Source organism: Pygoscelis adeliae, unplaced genomic scaffold (genome assembly GCF_000699105.1).
Source record: "Pygoscelis adeliae isolate BGI_AS28 unplaced genomic scaffold, ASM69910v1 Scaffold442, whole genome shotgun sequence".
NCBI lineage: Eukaryota > Metazoa > Chordata > Aves > Sphenisciformes > Spheniscidae > Pygoscelis > Pygoscelis adeliae.
The window spans coordinates 262,232-280,685 of NW_008824191.1; the positions used below are offsets into that span (position 1 = coordinate 262,232).

Consider the following 18,454-nt stretch of genomic DNA (forward strand, 5'->3'; position numbering starts at 1 on the left):
AAAATTGGTTTGTCAGAGTGTTTGTACCCTGCTTATAGCCAGGGATGTGTTGCCAGGCATGATTTTTCAGAGGCTGATGCTGTAGGCAGTCTTCTGCAATCAGTCAGGTCTTCATCTTGAGTCAAGGTTAGTCTGAGCTTTAACTCCAAAACGCAACAGGAAAACGGGACACCACCATTGCCTACCTGCAAAGGAAGAAAGAGAGAGGGCTTGGCAGAGAAAGCTCCAGCCCTCTTGTTCCTTTATATCTGAAATAGTTGTAACAGTTGTGGTCACAGGCTGAGCAGGGTTTCCCAAGAGCAAGGCAATTGGCTTCTCCCCTCCTCTCTATCCCTGCCCCTTACCCAGCTTGGAGTCACTAGCAAGGGTTCGTTGGAGAAGATACAGCCTGTGTCCCCATGCTTCACCATCCTTCACAGTGACAGTTTTTGCTTTCTGCAAGCTGCATTGAAACCACTGACCAGCTTGTCCCTGCTGCTCCCTGTGAGTGAGTAACCTCCAAGTTAGTAAAAGGCTTGGACAGACTGGGCTGAAAGGTGCTACAGAAGTGCCACGCATTATGTGATGTGGATGAGGGAATTAGAGGAAACTTAAACATTGCAATCGAGCTGTTTCCCTTGCTTCAGAAAGAATTGCTTGTCTATCAACGTGAGACCTCTTAAACACCACCATGCTCCCTATGCATTTACCGGTCACTTTGTGGGCTTTCAGCCTTGCTTGGCAAATGCTGTTTGACTCAAGCCTGTGAAAGACCTGTTGCGAGATATTATTTATAGCCTGAAAACATGGTTCAGCATGGACTTTCTCTTAAAAATAAACACCCTGTTTAAAAGAAAAAGCACTACACAAAAGCTGCATGGATTCAGCTAAAGGGAGCTGGGACCAGCAGATCTTTAAAACTAACCATAGGCAGGGGTCTCTGCCTGCTGGAGATAGACTGGCAGGGATCAACAGGGTATTTTTGTGACCCAGCTCCTGTTGATAGTGCTGTCAGTGTCAGATGTGAGTGTTGCTGCTGAGTAAATAGCACTGGCAGCAAGACAGTCTCAGAGGCCAAACCAGATGACTCGGTACCATGGTGTTGTTTCAGCAATACCCATCAGAGTACAGCCAGACGCAAGGTGGTACAGGGTGCATATAGATCCCATGCCAACTGCCCTCACAGCTCTGGGGCTGCATCCTGGAACTGGAGATGATGAAGGAGGCTTGAAGGTTGTTAAGGAAAGCATTAATGTGCAGCATGGCACTGAAACACCGAGCCAAACATGGAGTCTGGCTGCCTCACTGGGGTAGTACAGAGCAAGAGTGAAACCAGGGCCCGATGTTTGGGAGTGGCATTAGCAAATCCATCGCCAGCTGCAGTGCACAGGTTGCATCCAGGGTTGACACTTCAGTGGAGGTGATTGACTGACAAAAAATACAAACTAAGTCTGGAAAGAGCAAGAGGGTTGATCTAAGGTCTGAGAAACATAACTTCAAGGAGCTTTTTAGGACCTCACAAATAAATTAAGCCATAACTTGATCTCAGCCTAAAGGCACCTGCATGGGAAGGGATCCACAATGGGGGAAGGCTCTTTAAATTAGCAGAAAGAGATATAATGGGTTTTGGCAGCTAACCAAATTCAAACAAGGACTAGAGCACACATATTTAGCGTGCCACTAGCTTGTCCACATCTCTCAAATTCGTCAGATCAAAACTCCTTGTCTTTTACTGAAAGATGTGCTTCAGCTCCAAGAGGAGTCATTGGTGTGATGGGTTTACTGACTGAGGCTGTGTGAATCGTAACGGTTATTTCTGGGCTTAAAATCTATTAAACCTGCTTCTGCTTTTGATCTTCTTGAAATGATCGGGGATTGACAGGCAGCATTATAGAGAGATTCACAGCTTTTATAAAGAGGTAATCACAGCTTGGAACAGGCCAGGTAGCTGTATATGAAGAGATTTACAGACTCCTGAACTCTTCAGTTCTCTTCATTCTGGCTTATTTACTAGCTCATGTTAAACAATCAAACTGTAAGCACTCAGAGACAACAAAGTGTTACAAAACAGTGAGCATGGGTCGACGTTAAATCAATGTTATCCCTTTTCTTCCATTGAAATAAGCCTAGTGGGAAAAGGTATACTTGCCCCACATGCCTGGGATCATATAAGCTCCCCTCTTATGTCAGGTCGGAGCTTTTCCACTTGTCAGTAAGCACAGGAAAACAGTCCTTACTTTCTGATCCCCATAGTGCCAGCTCTCACAGACTCTTAGTCCAGCTTCCTCCTTGGTCCTCTAGCTGTCTACCTCAGGCTCCCACTCTCCACGGGTTTTCTCCAGTGCTTCCTGGTTGTCGTTTTTCACTGGGAGACCTTCTTCCTCACTTTACCCCTCTAATACCAACATTCAAACTGGTCTGTACAGCTTCCTCAACCTTTGGATACCCTGGGAGGAAGGTGCTGGGGAGCTTGTCCCCTCTTACAGTGTGCCAGCGTTCCCCGGGGCTGGGAATTGCCCCACTGAGGGCTGGATTGCTCTGCACCAGTCCCCACACTATGAGCAATATATGGTTAAGAGAATATTTGTTTACAAATGCTGTCTGCAATAAGAGCACAACAACAGAGAAGGGTATTGCTGCAAAACTCATCCTTCAGTTTACCTTTGGTGGTGAAGAACATCCTGGGATCGTAGAGCCACAAGCACATTCAGGCTGGGAGGGATGTTGGGAGGTCTGTAGCCCAACCTCCAGCTCAAAGCAGGGTCAGCCCTGATATCAGACAAGGTTGCTCAGGGCTTAGGCTTATCTTGAAAACCTCCAAGGCTGGGGATCCCACAGCCTCTCTGGAGCCCTGTTCCAGTGGCTGACTGTCACTGTGGAGAAAAACTTTCTTATGTCACATTGAATCCTTCCCTGTTTCAGTTTATGGCTGTTGTGCCTCGTTCTCCTGCTGTGCACCCTTGTAAAGAGCCCATCTCTGTCTTCTTGATATCCTCCTCTTGGGTGCTGGCAGGCTCCTGCTAGGTCACCCAAAACCATCTCTTCTCCAGGCTGAACAAGCCCAGCACCCTTAGTGTCTCCTCAGTGCCAATCCTCCAGCCCTCAACAATCTTGGTAGTCTCTGCTGGACTCAGTCTGGTTTATCAACATCTCAGTTCAGCCCTTAAACTACCTTCTGCCTCTCTTTCCATAGGTGAAACTGGAACCCTCCTATCCATTAGCTGAAAATGAAGACTTTTTGCAGTCTGTTTTTCATCACCAGGGGCAGAGAACAGAAGCACTGAGCCAGCACAGCCATCATCTTCTTGACTTATTTCTTTCCTCCCTAGAAAGCTCCTTTCCTTTCTTCCAGTGACTGAGGATGTGGCACCACATAGCACCGGGGACAGGAGGTGAGAGGGCTTCACCCTCTTTGCTTGCTCCAACTTCCCAAAGCTTCTTTCATTAACACTCACCTAGTGTTTCTTAATTAGCACGTTCTGGCTCGGAGCTGCCTGCCTGTGTTGCAGCCTTCTGGAGAAAAACTGCTAAAGCTTTATCCATTGTATGACAGGAAATATTGAACACTTAGGCTTCTTACTAGACTGACAGCTACTCTTATGCCATAGCATTACACAGGGGTTGAGTGTGGTTCTCACCCTCAGCCTCTGTAGCCATCCTTGGCTTTACCTGTCTCTCCTGAGGGAACCTTCTCCTGTGGTTGTGTACTTGCCTTTCTTCAGACTTTTGATGCCACTCCACATCACAAGTGCATGGCTGAGCTAAGCCAGGAGATTGCAAAAGTTACACCAGAAGTGGGAAGAGTAACAGGCTGAAAAATCACCCCAAAAAAGCAGTTATCAGTGGGATAACTGTGATGATATCTCAGAGCAGTCTGCGGATTTATTCTGGGGGGTTGGTTGGTGTCCTCACTGGCATTTCAAATTCCCCATTCATTCTTTGGATGACCTAGCAGAGAGTCCACTTACAAAGTCTTGAGAGGGCCTGGTGGCATGGAGGGTCACAAGGACTTTGAAAGACTTCACATCAGATCTCCACATGACCTTGAAACATTGGAGAGATGGACTGAAATCAAGGAGGTGAAGACCTTCACAAAGTACCAAAAACATCTGCCAGCACTGGTCTCAGCTGTGCTTGTTCCTGCTTCAGTACAGAGCCCGGACCAAGTTCCTGTGGTCCAAGAACTCAGAACTATGTTAATGAGCACAACCCAGTCAGTAATCCCACACCTGCAACGTGGTATGATTTCAGCGAGGAGCGAGGTGAGAGTTTGGCTCATGGGTTCACCGCAACAGCATCCAAGCCCCAGATGGTCATATAGGAAATATTGCATTTGTCTATGGTTAAATCAGGGGCTGCTGGAATAAATCAGCTCTGTTACAGGTTCTCTGCTGCTCTCACTGGATTCCTGGCTCATTTACAGATGGTTGCTGGGGAAGTTCAATTACAAACAATAACCATTCACAATGATCCAGGCTTCTTAAGGATTTTACAGGCTAGGAAGAGGCTCGCACTATTTCCCCAGTTACCTTCTTCTCACCTTCAGAGCAATTGCAGCTCTCACTTAGGGATTTTATGCATCTTTATGGCAAATAGGGTGTTAATGAAAGTATAATTACTGGAATCAAATTTGGATTTAATTTTCTGAGCACAAGTGGCCCCTTTCTGTCTTTCTTTTGTTTCCTGCTTGGTTGCCAGCTGTGAAAATATCTCTTTTCAGGATTGTTCTTGATGCCAAGGCACTTGCGCAGTGCCAGGCGTGCAGCAGCGCAGTGGGCTCATCCCCTGCTGGGCTGCGTTTCACCCAGCTCTCAAATGATGCTGAACACTCCCCCGCAGTGAGGGGGAAGAGCATGATCAGCAAAGTGCCTGGAGCAACCACCATGTCTTGGCATTTGTGGTATCTGCATCTCACAGCTCTTTACACACAGGATCCACATGGTTAACTGTTTTGCGGGAGAAGCAGTGGGATATAGGGGGGTGAAGCAATATTATTTCTACAAAGCAATTGCTTCCACCATTCCTTTAGGTCAGTTTAGGCATCTCCCCATGCTGGTGGAGAGGAACAACTTTGGTTATCATCTTGAGGACTCTCAAAACATCACCAGGTTCTTGTTCAGTCTTTATTACTTCCTCCCAGACCTGCAGCCTGACAACACTTTTGGGTTTCAGGGAACTTCTCACACCAGGACGATATCAGGAGGATCCGTGCATGGGCTCAGATCAGAACAGAAACAGGAGAGCCTGGGAAGAAGTGACCCCTCCTGAGATAATGATCTGACTATGCTGGTGGAATCTGCAGCCAGAACTGGTATTCAGATGTGGGAAGATGTCTGCCATCTCCACCAAGGAGATACCTCTTCCAAGGGCCCTCCAGGACAAATGCTGGCTGTTTGCCTGGCAGCGTTGCCCCAGCCATGTCCCTCTGTCCCAGCTCCAGCAACACAAAGAGTAGGGCGAGGATCAGGCTGTGTTTGCTGGTGTGTTAAGGCTTTCAACCTCAGTAAGGTGACAGGCTTTGTACCACTGTTGTTCTCTTGATGTAGCAGATCTGTCCACTTAGTGTTAAGCATATGCATCAGCTTTGGTTAATCTCTGGTAACAGGTTCCCTCTAGTCCTTAAATCTGCAATTAATTGTCAGATAGTTGCTTCTGCCAGCTTGGCCACTGTCTTGCTGAAGCTGTCAGCTTCTGGTTAACCTTGTTCCATCGTTGGTAGTGGTGGGACTTGCTGAGTGATGGACACATTACCTTAGGAAGTGCTTACCTTAAGGACCTAATGACTTCTACATTGTTTTCTTCCCAGCCTGTCTTTATTTTGCAATACTCTGTTGCAAAGAAGCTCCATGCCAGCTGAGCGGGCGGGTTTAACCGGTCTATGGCACTGAAGTAATTACATTTTGGTACAACAGAGACACAGCAGTGAACATGTAAAATTAATTCAGGTGCAGCATCCTGGTCAGTGACTCAAAGCAGAGAGCAGTTTAGGGAGGCCACCCCTGGCCACAATGTGACTGTGCTGTTGGCAGAATGGACAATCACTAGGAATATATCCCTCTGGTTTCCATAGATGATGTTGGATTGGCTTTTCCCATGGCCAGTTACTTCTTCAGATATGTATTAGCATCAGAGAGATTGATTACTGCTCTCATCTCTCTTCTGCTTCTGCTATAATTAAAACAGCAATATATGCATGAAGCAATTAGATTTTAATAATGCTTTTCTAAACAGGATGTCAAGGAGCTTAGTACAAAGACTTGGGCTGGAGCCAGATCAGCATCTTAAGACTGGATTGTCATTAAAATGGCTGCCTCCCGCCTGGACAACTTACCCTAACACAGGCTCTAGATCTGCTTTTTAGTCAGCGTGCACCCCATTTTCACCTGCAGACAGGACCCGGAAGACCCCATGCTTCTGGGTGGCAGGGCGAGACATGGGTATGGACAGGCCACCGGTGCATGTGGAATCTGGGTCTGCTGGTGGGACAGGAGCATTCCCAAATCCAGCCCATTGCCATCCCCATCACTGCGTGCCAGGGAGCCGATATTCAGGTCTGCCCTGGGTTGCTTCCCACAGAGCAGTTGTTGACCAGGTCAGGGCAGGTCTGCGCACTGCTGACAGTGTCTCCCAGAAGGAAGCGAGGTGCTCCACGGGTGCCTGTGCGCCAGAGGAGCACTCCCTGAGCTGCCTCCCAGCCTGTCACTGGCTTTCTCCTGCGTTGTTTTATTCTGTCTCCTTCTGGCTGATATGCAGTCCTTGGACCCTGCATTTGCAGTTGGGCCAGGATGAATCTTCTTCTCTGTACAGCTCTTACTCAGACCCTTATGGGCAGTCCACTGCTGTTGGGTCACTGTGAACATGAACAGGGAGTGTATAACACATCCTCAACATTACTACGGGCTGCGTGGGCTCAGAGAGAAGTCCCAACAGGCAGCGACAAGCATCCTCCACCAAGCAGGACTGTGCCAAGCCCATCTTCAGTAGAGGATTGACACCAGCAAAACTGCCAACCAGGAGCTCCCAGGACAAAGGGGCACTTACAGCTGAGCCTTGTCTATCTGTGGGGCAGGAAGGGATTTTTCAGCTGCTGTAACAGGGTTGGATCTTGGGCAAGAGCAACAGCTCTAGCTGCCGGATTTCCCACGCTTGTCCTGCGTCCAGCTTCTTGCTGACCCCTTTTAAGCCCTGATTTGCATGCTGCAGCGTAACTTAGTCATAGCTGATGCAATTTAGCACGACGTCCCACATAGTCCAGACTAATAGTGTATCTGTTTTCCAAGCCTGGGAGTGTTTGTGTGGCATTTATCATTTGCCTGGCCATTTCCTGTGCAGCAGGTGGAGAGAAGCTGTGCAAGCCATTTAATTTGTGGCAAATGGGAGAAACGGTCTGAAGTAAACAGGATGCACTTCGGTGAGGATGGAGGCAAAATAAGAGGAGGGAGAAAGGAGGTGGGAATAATTGACCAAGGAGGTGAACAGAAAAAGATCTCACTTGCCAGCAGTGCCCTGCCATAGCAGAGGTGGTGTACTGGAGAGCACAGGCAAGAAAGGGGTGAACAGGACACGTAAGCTGATCCTGCTGCACTGCTTAGCAGTGCAAAGGCCTCAGCTCCAGTTTGGGGTACCGGGCTTGAAGGACGTGAGGAGCAGGAGAGCAGCAAGGACAATGTGGCCAGCTGAGAGGCTGGAAGCAGGGAGATGCAGAGAGATGTGCACCCCTAAAGAGCTCGGGGGCTGGCAGGGCAAGGAAGGCAGTGCTCTGAGGTTATAAGACAGCAGCAAAAGGCTTAGGGAAAGGGTTTCAGTGGCTGTGAGAGGGACATGCTGGCAGCCATCACCAGGAGATGGGTTGGCTGCACTGTCCCTGAGGGTTTTCAAAAGAAATGGCCATGCAGGTGATGGGAGCAGAGCGTGACAATCCACCACTCGGAGCACGTTGTGCTGGGCACCCCAAGGACTAGGTCAAGTGCTGGACAAGCGTCTGTCAGAAGCAATTTAAAAGTAGCTGCTCTCACCATAGACCAGGGTGGCCTAGTGGACTAACCCCTCCTAGCCCTGCTCCAGGTGATACTGTGGTTTAAATGAAACCTACACACGAGAATGTGTTGTCGAGATGACACAATTGTTCATGCAGTTGAAATATCTAGTGCTATTTCTGGAGCGTCCCTGAGTTCAAGTGAAGTCATGGAGAGCAGGAGAGAGGGAGAGAGCACTGTGGCCTGACATTAAACTGCAGACTGAGCTCTTTCAGTAAGCAGAACAGTATCAGTTATAATACATCTTTCATGCCATTGGCATTTAATGTTATTAAATATGGGGCATCTGTGAGTGAAGACTGTTCCCTTCTATTTATAGAAAAACTCAGTTTCCAGTGTACTTGTATTTATCCAAAGTGAAGTATATTCACACGCTCTCATGTTAGTAGCAAACAAGAATACATTTCCTATGCAAATATTTTTATAAGCTGTATTAAAAAATTGGCATGACAAAAGTTTTAAAGAAGGTGCTATGTCAGGAGAGAAACAGCAGCTGGACTTTCTTAAGGCAGTTAAAATGTGGTTGCAGGAGATATATATATATATCAACAATGGTGGCCAGAGAAAGAGGTATTGGAAAGATTGCAACTTTTTAAAATATACTGTTCATACAATTGCAGATGATCTCCCATGAAATGCTATGCTCTGTGAGATAACAGCAGTACCAAAGTATTGCAGGAGCTGCACATTCGCATCCACGTTTGGTTGCTTTTATTAAACTCTAATCTGTAATCTGACAGTTTACTGAGCTGTCATGCAAAAATGCTGGAGTAAAGCTGAAGTAAGAAAAAAGTAAGAGATGCTGAATGATAAAGAAATGTTGCTGGGTGGCTGACGGTGCTACCTGCCAGCTGGCATCAAGGGCTGCAGCTGAAGACTGCTGGGATCCCTGTGCACCGCAGGGCATCTCCTTGATTTTGCCCCTTTGGATGAGTTTGATGTATGTGCTGTGTCTGCTCAAGCCTCTCGCTGCAGGCCTGCCAGCCCGAGAAAAGAGGTGCTGCAGATGTGGCTCCTTGTGGTAGGCACAAGAGCTAGTGAAGCCTGGGCATCTTTAGGATTGTTTAGGTTGCATTGAGGTTTGGTGTCTGGGTTTCACTGGAATTGCGGCAATATTTGAAGTCAAGCTAGAAGCCAAGGTATCGCCTGCCTGGTGTTTTGTACGGACAATCTTAACTAAAACCCTCTTCTCGCTTCCTTCCTCCCCACTGCTAGGGTCTGAGAGATCCCACAGCTAAAACATCAGGCACTAATACCCCCACCAGCCTTCCCATCTGACACCATTATAACACACAGCATGTGGGCAGACTTTGGGTAACGGGGCTTCCCACTGAACGGTGCTAAGAGCAAATTAAAGTGATCTATCCCATCCAGAAGAGCCCAATGGCACTGCAGAAAGTCTGAACCCAGTAGGGCTGGATCCAGGGTTTCAGGGCGGTGGGGGATGCACTGCCTGTCTCCCAGGGAGGTGAAGGAAAGGGCATCCCATCCCTCTGTCCTTATCCCAACGGTGGTTTGCACCACCAGGACCCCCTGGGCTGGAGGCAAAAGCTTTTGGGCTTTTTACTCCACTCCAGACCTTTTATGAAGCCTCTGAGGGTCAGGGGAGGGTAAGTATCTTGCACACAATTTTTCTCAGTGCTTAGCACTAAATCTGTGAACTGATATGACTGAAAATCTTTTCCATGCACCTTGTGAAGAGTTTATCATCTCACCAGGCTGCTCCATTTGAGGAGGCTGCTGTTGGCTCGTCTCAGTGACCGAGGGTAATGATGCCTGCAGGCAAAGTTGTTCTCCAGCTCACACACACACACACACACTGCTCACAGCTAGAGTGCAGCCAAATTGTCCGCAGGGCTGGCAAAACCCAGTGTGACCTCCTGAAGGAGCAAAGAGCCTGTTGCTGATGCTTCCTAATCACAGTACCTGTGCAGGGCAGAGTTAAGGATATTTGCTCATTTGGCCCATTTCAGACCAAAATGTCTTTGGATAACTTTAAAATTTATCCTCCGCTTCAAAGATATTTTTTTTGGTGATATGTGAACTGAGGATCATGACCACATCCCTGTTTTGAACCCATAAGTGCCAGATACAGAAAAGGCAGAAGACCAACTCTTTTAAATAGTTTTTGTGGGTTTCTGTGACTGGTACTGGGATAAATTCGGGAAGAGTTAACGAGTCATTATAATGCCCTGTTTGGAGGAGCTGTGGGGACTGCCATGGGCCCTGTCTGCGCTCAGCTTGGCCTTGCTCACTGAAGTTTTCATGCATGGCTGCTAAATGTGGTCTTCTTATGGCTATACTTAGGTGCCTAAATTAGTGGTGTGTAAGAGACGTTGCTCATGGCTCTGGACTTAGCAAGAACAGGGAACGTTCAGCGTGGCTGGAAGCCAAATCACTTTGTTGATGGCCCAAGCAGAAGAGCCTGGAGCTAAGCCTTTCTTAGGCCTTAGGTGAGCCTGCTCTTGCCCATCCTGCACCCCACAGTGCCCACCAGCACCCTCCTCATGCTCCCCTGCGCCCGGGGCTGGTGAGGCTGGGCTCTGCACTGTGGTCACTGTGAGATGGGCTACACAGTTTAGCAGCTTCCCATGCTCAGCCGGGTATACGGTTGGATCAGACCAGCTAGTAAGTGCTTTCAGAGGGCACTGTCGATGTTTCATTAAATCCTGTTAACACAACTTGCCACAAGGTGCTTCAGAGGCTCGCTGCTTAGTATTTCCTGAGCTCCTTGCTGAGGGTCAGTAGAGATCGCACTGTGGCACCAATCAGCACAAAAGCAAAAGCCAAACTCCTCCACAGCTTTGCCGGAGGTTGCAGAAACCCATGGGGAAGGGTTTGGCTCCTCCTGTGTGCACGTTTTTTACTTGGCGAGAGAACACTGCAAGGGGGGTCAGCAAGGGTGTGGGGTTCCAGCCAGCCTCCGGCAGAGTGGACACGGAGTTGTGGTGACGGCTGTCCTCCCTTATGGCTGTGGATGAGGGTTTGACCTTGCTATTAGCTCTCTGCTGCTGCAGACCCCATCCTTTCCATCAAATGATCTCTCCCCTCTCCCATGGGTGTTTGCAAGCCAGCCAGCCCTGTGGTGTGCTGCAGACAGGTACCAGCCATTTAGATACATATGACCCCTGCCCACATCCCCTGAGTGTCACCCAATTCCCTCTGGTTTATTCCCAGTGATACTCCCAGCCCCTTCCAGGTCTGATCCAGTTTTGTTTGCACCTCCTGCCTGTGAGGTATCGCTGACCTTTGCTCCCACGCCTTTACTAGCAGATGTGTGCTGCTGAGCCACAGGCTGGTCCCAGCGCTGTGTCTTTGCTGCTTCCAGTGGCTTCACTGGGGACTTCCAGCAAGCAAGGGCAGGTCACCTGGGGCCACAAGACCTGTCTGCCCTGCTGTGCCTCGGCATGGTCCAGTGCAGATGCTAGCAGAGATCTCTGAGTAAAATATGTGAGCTGGAGCAAGGAGAGGTTCTTGCCCTGAACAGCACAGGTTTTAGCTGAAGCTGGAAGGATGAGCATCTTTGGGGCCGATGATCCTGCGTGGTTGCTGATGCCTGAACGACCCAGGCATCTCTTGGGCTTTTCTGTCAGTTTCATTCCCTGCAAGCAGAACATTTCCTGCGTCACTGATTTCCAAACAGTAGCAAAATAAGCCTAAATCCTTATTTCCAGTCTGTCAGCTAATCCTTCCGCAGGCCAGGAGCAATACTGTCAAATCAAGCTGTGAGTGTGACTCGAGGCCCTCTGTGGTTGATAAGCACGTTGCTGCTGTATGTAAATGGGCTTCTTGAGAGCCCAGAAGTGGTCCTGGCACAGACATCATCCCCAGCTCAGCATAACTCAATCTTCACCTGCTACATAACAGCATCGAGTTGCAATAGGACCACGACAGGGTAGGTTTTGGAAGGCTTGAGGGCTGCAGGTCATATCACACCCCCATTGATGCATGTTTTGGTTGGTGGCCCAGGGAACCAGTGAGGAAAATTTTGCTGTGTTCACGAAGGAGTTTGGGTTTCCTTGGTCTTCCCAACAGAAATGCTCCAGGGAAGTCTCTTCTTTGCTTTCATTCATTGAATTCACTGGACCTGTCACTGGTATGTTTTGCTAATGCAAGAGCCCTTACCCTAGAGGTGTCACCTTGACCTACCCCTGCGCAGGGCAGAAGGAACAAGAAAAAGTCTTCTCCGGGAGCAGCATACCTCTGAAGTCCTGGCAGGCTGTGTGCGCCTTCCCACTGAGGATAATAAGGATGGGAGTTTTGGGCAGCCCCATTGGTGGCTTCTTGGAACTTCTCACCCTCTTTGAAATCAGACTGTAAAAGCTTAAACATCTTTTGTGTGGGAAACTGGTGTCCTAGGTCACTGGGCTGCTTTGTAAAGCAGCCAGATCCTGTCCCAGCACGGCTATGCCTAGAAATCCCATCCAGTCAGGAATGGCAGGGACTGGGACTATCAGTGTCATGATGGCAGCAGGGCAGAGCCTGTCCTGTGGCCCTTAGCCAGGACTCAGCAGGGGGAAGGATCCCCTCTGCTCTTGGGGAAGTTATGGGGACTTTTCTGTCTATGTTCGTGCCACCATGGTTGACTTCCTCGCTACTTTAAAACATAAACATGTTTTGCTCTGTTTAATTGAAACCTTACAGCAGATGTTTTATGATTATTCCACCAATGGGGAAAAAAAAAAGGATGTTGAAAAGTGCCAGCATCATGGATTTTATGGGAGAGTTTTATTAACTTGGCGGTTTACTGTTCAGCGAGGGAATGAAGGCATCAGCCAAGATGCAGGGAATCCAGTTCAGATGGCTCCCATATCCTGGATGTAGAGTTCAGTATGTGCCAGTGTGGAGAGGGCTGGGCCTGGGGTTCCCAGGGTGATGGGTCTGGGGTCTTCAAAAAGCCAGTCCTCGTCCTCATCCTTGTCCTTGCCCTGCCCTTGCCCCTGGGGCTCCACTTCAGTCATCTTCCACCTCCTGCTTCGCTTCCAGTGACAGTACTCACCTTTGGGGCTGAGAGGACCATTAAGGGTCCTGCAGCAGTTGTCCCCACACGGCTGATAGGGCCAGGAGCCCCATGCCTCAGTTTCCCTGCCTGGAGAGCCAGAGTGGGGCCCAGGCATAAGGCACAGGGAGTGTGAGGGCAATGGGGGACTTGGCCATGAACACAGCAGCATGGGGATATGCAGGGGGGGGTCTCCTCCCCATCTCACCTTCCAGGGGTCATGCCCTGTCAGCGGGGCAGAGTCCGTCTCCACGCAAAGCCTTTTCTGCCCCTGCTGTGAGCTTTCCTGACACGTCCCTCATCACCATTTCAGCCAAGAGCATTTTGCTTTCCTGATGGGAACTGTTAACAATAAAAGCCGTGCAAACACTGCTGTGAGCAGCTCCAGTACCCATTCGGTGAGCTCCTCAGGGACAGACCTCCCATGTAAGCTCATCTCTGCATCTGTCAGCTCCATGGGGGGGGGATGCTCTGCCCTGGCTCCCTCTCAGCTCCCGATGAGCCCCATGGATGCAGTGTAAGCAGGGATGCAGGCGGAGGACAGGCTCAGCTACATACCAGGTGGCAGAGCCCCATGAGTGCCCTTTCCACACCTGGCCACGGCTTTGGTCAGGAGGGAGAGCCCATCGGCAGCCGCGCACAGAGGCGATGCTTCCCTGCATTGCGTGCGCTCTGGGAAATTGCAACAGCTCTGCCCTGAGAAGGGCTGCTCCTCGGAGGTCTGACACAGGTGAAGCCCCTGGATTTGTAGGAAGCTGCCGTGTGCATTGGAGCGGATGCTGCAGTGCTGTGGTGGTGCTGTCAGCCAGCCTGCAGCGGCCTGGCCAGCTCACATGCACAGCCACCCCGGGAAAAGCAGATGGAGGAATAAAGGGAAACTTTCCGCTCCAGTGCCCCCCAAAAGACATTATAATTTTCCTTCCCTGTGTCATCCTGCTTGCCTGGTTGTGTGGCATGAAATTAGGGCTCTGGTTCGGTTACGGTTCATTACAGGCTTGCATGTGGCTTTGTCGCAGCTTGTCCAGAAGCACCAAAGGAGCCAAGCCAGTGTGAAAGTCGAGGTTTTAGGCACAGCTGGGTGGCTAGGAACTGAGCCTTGCCTGTGGCTGGTGACTTCAGGAAGGCTCAGATACGGTCCCCATGGACCTGGCAGGGAGGTCCTACCTGGAGGACATCAGTCAGGGACCCTCCCTGACCCTACCAGTGGGGAGAACAAAGTGCTTGGGATGGAGGTAAGTCAATGGGAGATGGCTTCAGGATCTCCTTTTCCCAGCTGAGCAAAGCAGTTGCCTCTTTAGCCTGTCTCAAGGACCTGTGTATGGTGCTGTGTGCAACGCAGGGTGCCAAAGAGAGTGTTTTAAATGCCGTCAGACAGCAAAGCAGCTTTTCTGCAGCAATAGCTAAGTCCTGAAATACCCCGAGCAGCTGTGTTTATCCCAAAGCTCTCACTCAGAGAGATGCTTGGTTGTGACGTGGGCCATTAGTACAAACATTGCTCCCAGTGCCCGGACCAGAGCCACGAAGGGCGTTGCTCACTTAGCGGCATTAATACAAACCAGCACCGTCCCGGCATGCAATCAATGGACTCGGTAATAAAAACAACTCTGGCTTGTCCCAGCGCTTGGGCAAGGAGCGGTGCTGTCTTCTTGGGAGCAGAGGGGTTTCCAAATGTCTCCGTTCCCCTCCCTGGGCTGCTTTCACCCCAGCCGTGCCCTCCAGCAGCTGAGAAATCTCTGCTCTGTCACAGTTGTGCTGGGCTGGGAAAAGGGAGCAGCCCAGGGATCCCCTAGGGACTTCTTTCCCAGCAGTCATCGTCTTCAGCGATGCCCATGTTAGCTAGAGAAACATAGTGTGATCCTGCAGCCCTACAACTTTCTCTATGTTGTGCCCTGGCATTTCTTTCCAACGCTGAAGGAAAGGTGCATGTTTGTAATTGCTGCACCCGGGGCTATTAGAAGAGCTGCCTCCAAGCCCAGTTGGTGATGTTCCCTGTTGCTGTGCCACTGTGTTGGGGACCCACTGCCACCTCTCCCGAGCCTGCCTGTCAGACTGGGTACCAGCCCTCCCGCTCGCCCGTGCTTGGCATCTGCTTTCTGGGGTGCCCAAAGCCACGCTGGGCACAGAGGAGCTTCCCAGCCCTGGAGCAGGGACTCCCCCCTCCTCCCCCCCTGCAAATCCAGAGGCAAGGTGAGAGCTGGCAGGCTGACAAAGGGGAAGGCAGCACTGAGCGACGGGATGCAGCGACTGGGTGGATGCTGTTCTGGAGGAACCCTGCGGGGTAGATGCTCAGCTGTGGGAGGGCTTGGTGGGCTGAATGCAGGTTGGAAAATTCCTCCGCTGCGGCTGTGTGCGCTGTGATATGTATCTGGAGAGCCCAAAACCAGTTACCACTTTCCCAAAGCCCCCGAGCTCTGATGAGAGCAATGCACTGATGCTGCAGCCCACAGCCCTCTGCCTGAACCATTGGGTGGCACTGTACCCTTAGCAGGGACATTGTTTCCCACCAGGCCTGGAAGCTCCTGCTGCTCCCAAGCAAGCGACGACTCAACCAGACAGTCTTATTTCCCTCGTGCTATGTGATTTCTCCCAAGAAGCTGGCAGTTTGCTCTAGCACCTGGGAGGTTTGGGACGGGTGCTGGGGGGGGCTGTGGGAAGGGCTCATCCTCACTGCCCACGCTGGGGCATGTGTCAGGCTTGGCACAGCAGCATGCAAAGAGGCACAGGGACAGGCCATGCCATGGGAGGTTTGGGGAGTGCCCAGGGGCAAGAAAGCCTCAGTGACAAGCTAATGGCCCACCTGGGACTCACTTATCCCCCCAGGTTAGGGGCTCTCAGCACACACCTGCCCTCCTGGGGAAAAACATTTGGGTGCAAAAGGGTCAATTCCCGCTTCTGTGGCTGCCTCTCTCCAGGAGCACCAGCATGGAATGGGTACGGTGGGACCGTTTTGGGGAGGTTTGGACATTTGCATCGCTGTGACTGCCCTGGGAGTCATGCATGCCTGGCACCTCCCCGGGGTCTGGGGGGAAGAGCTGGGGGGATTAGAGGGCAGTCCTGTCCCACAGGGCTGAGAAGAGCTGCGAGGAGAGAGGCAAAAGAGGGTTTGTGTCACTGTGGATCAACAGATCCACTTCCATCCCCACCCAAACTCTTCCTTACTGCCCTTCCCCAACCCATGGGGGCTTTTACACATTTCATGGGACCTTGGGCTTGAAATATGGGGACAGGTAGGTGCATCCCCCTGTAGATCAGCCCCTGGCGAGGGCTGCAAGCTGGGACACAGCAGCCCAGCATCCCTCCCTGCGCTGAACCTCTCCCCATCCCCGCAGTCCTCCCTGCTCACAGCTCTGCCCTGCTTGCTCTCTTTGCAGGAGAAGAAAGGCCAGGAGGTTAAGAAGGGCCCCGAGGTGGAAATTGCAAAGCTGGACAAGCTGCTTAACCTGGTGAGAGAGCCAGAGAGCAAGGCAGGGAAGTGAGTGGGGGAACGATGGCTCTGCCAGGGGCCGCCGGCCAAACAAGCCCAGCTTTGATCGGTGGCTGCTTGGCACGCAAGCCGCATGCCCCGTGCTGCCTGCTCTTTCCATAGCAGGAGCACTTCGTCTCCGTGCCCGGACAAATAAACAGAGGTGCTGGGAGATGCGCAGTGTACAGTCATCTCTGGGGTCAGGCAGAACTCACAGTGCTCAGTCCCCCAGAGCCACACAGCCCTCAGCTCTTCCCCACCCTTGGCCGGGCTTGCACCGGGTGAGAGCCCCATGGAGGGCAGGTGAGGGCTGGTCCCACCAGCCCTAGGGAAACCTCAGGTCTGCGGCTCGATGGCAGCCAGTCCCACCGTGAGTGGTGGCCAGAGAGACTGAGCACTGAGCTGCAGCCCCACAGCCATTTGTGGGGTCAGCCACGCACGGCCCCCTGGATTTTGGGGTGGCAGCCCAAGCCGGAGGGTGGCTAGGCACCTGGCCTGGTCCCCCCCGGCTGTGGGAGAGGGATGTGCCATCACTGCAAACAGGATATCACAGCAGCTGCCAACCACCAGCTTCGGGACGCTCACAGCTCCCCTCTTCCCAGGGGGGCTCGGCGTGGGGGTCAGCCACCTCTGCCCAGCCAGCGGCTGTGGGAACGGCTGGGTGCTGGGTTTTGCAGAGCCTTCCCACCACTCCGGTGCTTTGCGGCAGAGGGATTAGCTGCTACGTGGCTGCAGTGGCAGCAGGAGCTGTGGTGGCCTCGCCGCATGCTGATGAGCAGGGACGGGCTGTCACCGCTGGAGCGTTGCACACAGCTGCCGGGACTGGGGACCAGAGGCACCCATTCCACCAGGCAGGGGTGGTGGCAAGTCTCCTCCATCTGTTCAGCTGGGCAGTCCCCCGTAAGCATCCCTGTAACTTAAGGCCACAGCTTGCAAACTCTCTGGTGCCTCTAGCACTGGGGCTGGGGGATGCTCCCTCCTGACAGCCGAATGCCCCCGGCCCGGGCAGACACGCTGCAGGAATGAAATACTCAGCCAGGTTTCTCACCCAGCATTTAAAAGCCACAGATGGATGCAGACGTGAGCCCTTCCTTGTCGCCATCACGCAGCAGAAGGCCTGCAGTCCTGCAGGGACATCAGCCACTAGCCCTGGGGCAGCCACTCCTCAGCCCTGCAGGACAGGCAGGACACACCACCTCCCCCAAATTTTGCAGGCGCTGGGCAGAGCTCAGAGTCGCCACCTGGGTCCTACAATGGATTTATTAGTCTAGTAAAAACACCGCTGCAAAGGGATGCGTTAGCTACACCTGACATAGGGAGGAACCACAGGCTCTGCCAAGCCTGGCCAAGCCTGCGCAGGGACCCTGGCCAGTGTCCCTCCCAGCACAGCCCACCCCTTTGTCCCCTTATCACAGCGGCTGTGCCAGTGGGGACCTTGGCTATTGCTCGGCTCTAGGATGGGCAGGGCAGAGCGCTCCAAAACCCACAGCACCTGCAGGCAGGGTTGGGGAAGGCAGCTGCTAGGCCTGGGGACAAGCCAGATCACCAGCATCCCTCCCCGTGGATCCACTGTGGTCCCCGGGGAGCAACGGGGCTGGAAGACCCTTCAGTGCTGTTCAGCTGGGCACCCTCATCTCTCCCCGTGTCTCCCACCTCCCCAGCAAAAAGCCATCCCAGGCTGCTCTCAACAGGGATGGGGATGCCAACGAGGGCATGTCTGCTGCCTGCAGGCAGGTCAAACCCCACTGACTGGCCTCGGCTGGGAGCAGGCAGGAGGGCAGGCAGGGACACGCACCCAGGGAGAAGGGCCATTTGCCTAGCAGTGTTGGTGCTAATGCTGGAGAGGACTGACAGACAGACTGGGGGACAAACAGACAGACCATGCAGACGCTCTCGTGGCTCATTAAACTGGCTGCTGGGGCAGACAGGTGCCAAATGCCCTCCAGAGGCTGGGGGCACACAGCACCCCAGGGCCAC

At 51.9% G+C, this 18,454-nt stretch overlaps 1 protein-coding gene across 1 annotated transcript in view; it reads left to right on the forward strand.

The window, feature by feature from the left end:
* Window positions 1–16,490, forward strand: part of DNAI1 (dynein, axonemal, intermediate chain 1) — a 139,366-nt gene extending 122,876 nt beyond the window's left edge. The window contains exon 20 of the mRNA XM_009334718.1: window positions 16,386–16,490. Coding sequence (XP_009332993.1) covers window positions 16,386–16,490 — 105 coding nt within the window. The remainder of the gene's footprint in view (window positions 1–16,385) is intronic.
* Window positions 16,491–18,454: the final 1,964 nt, after the last annotated feature.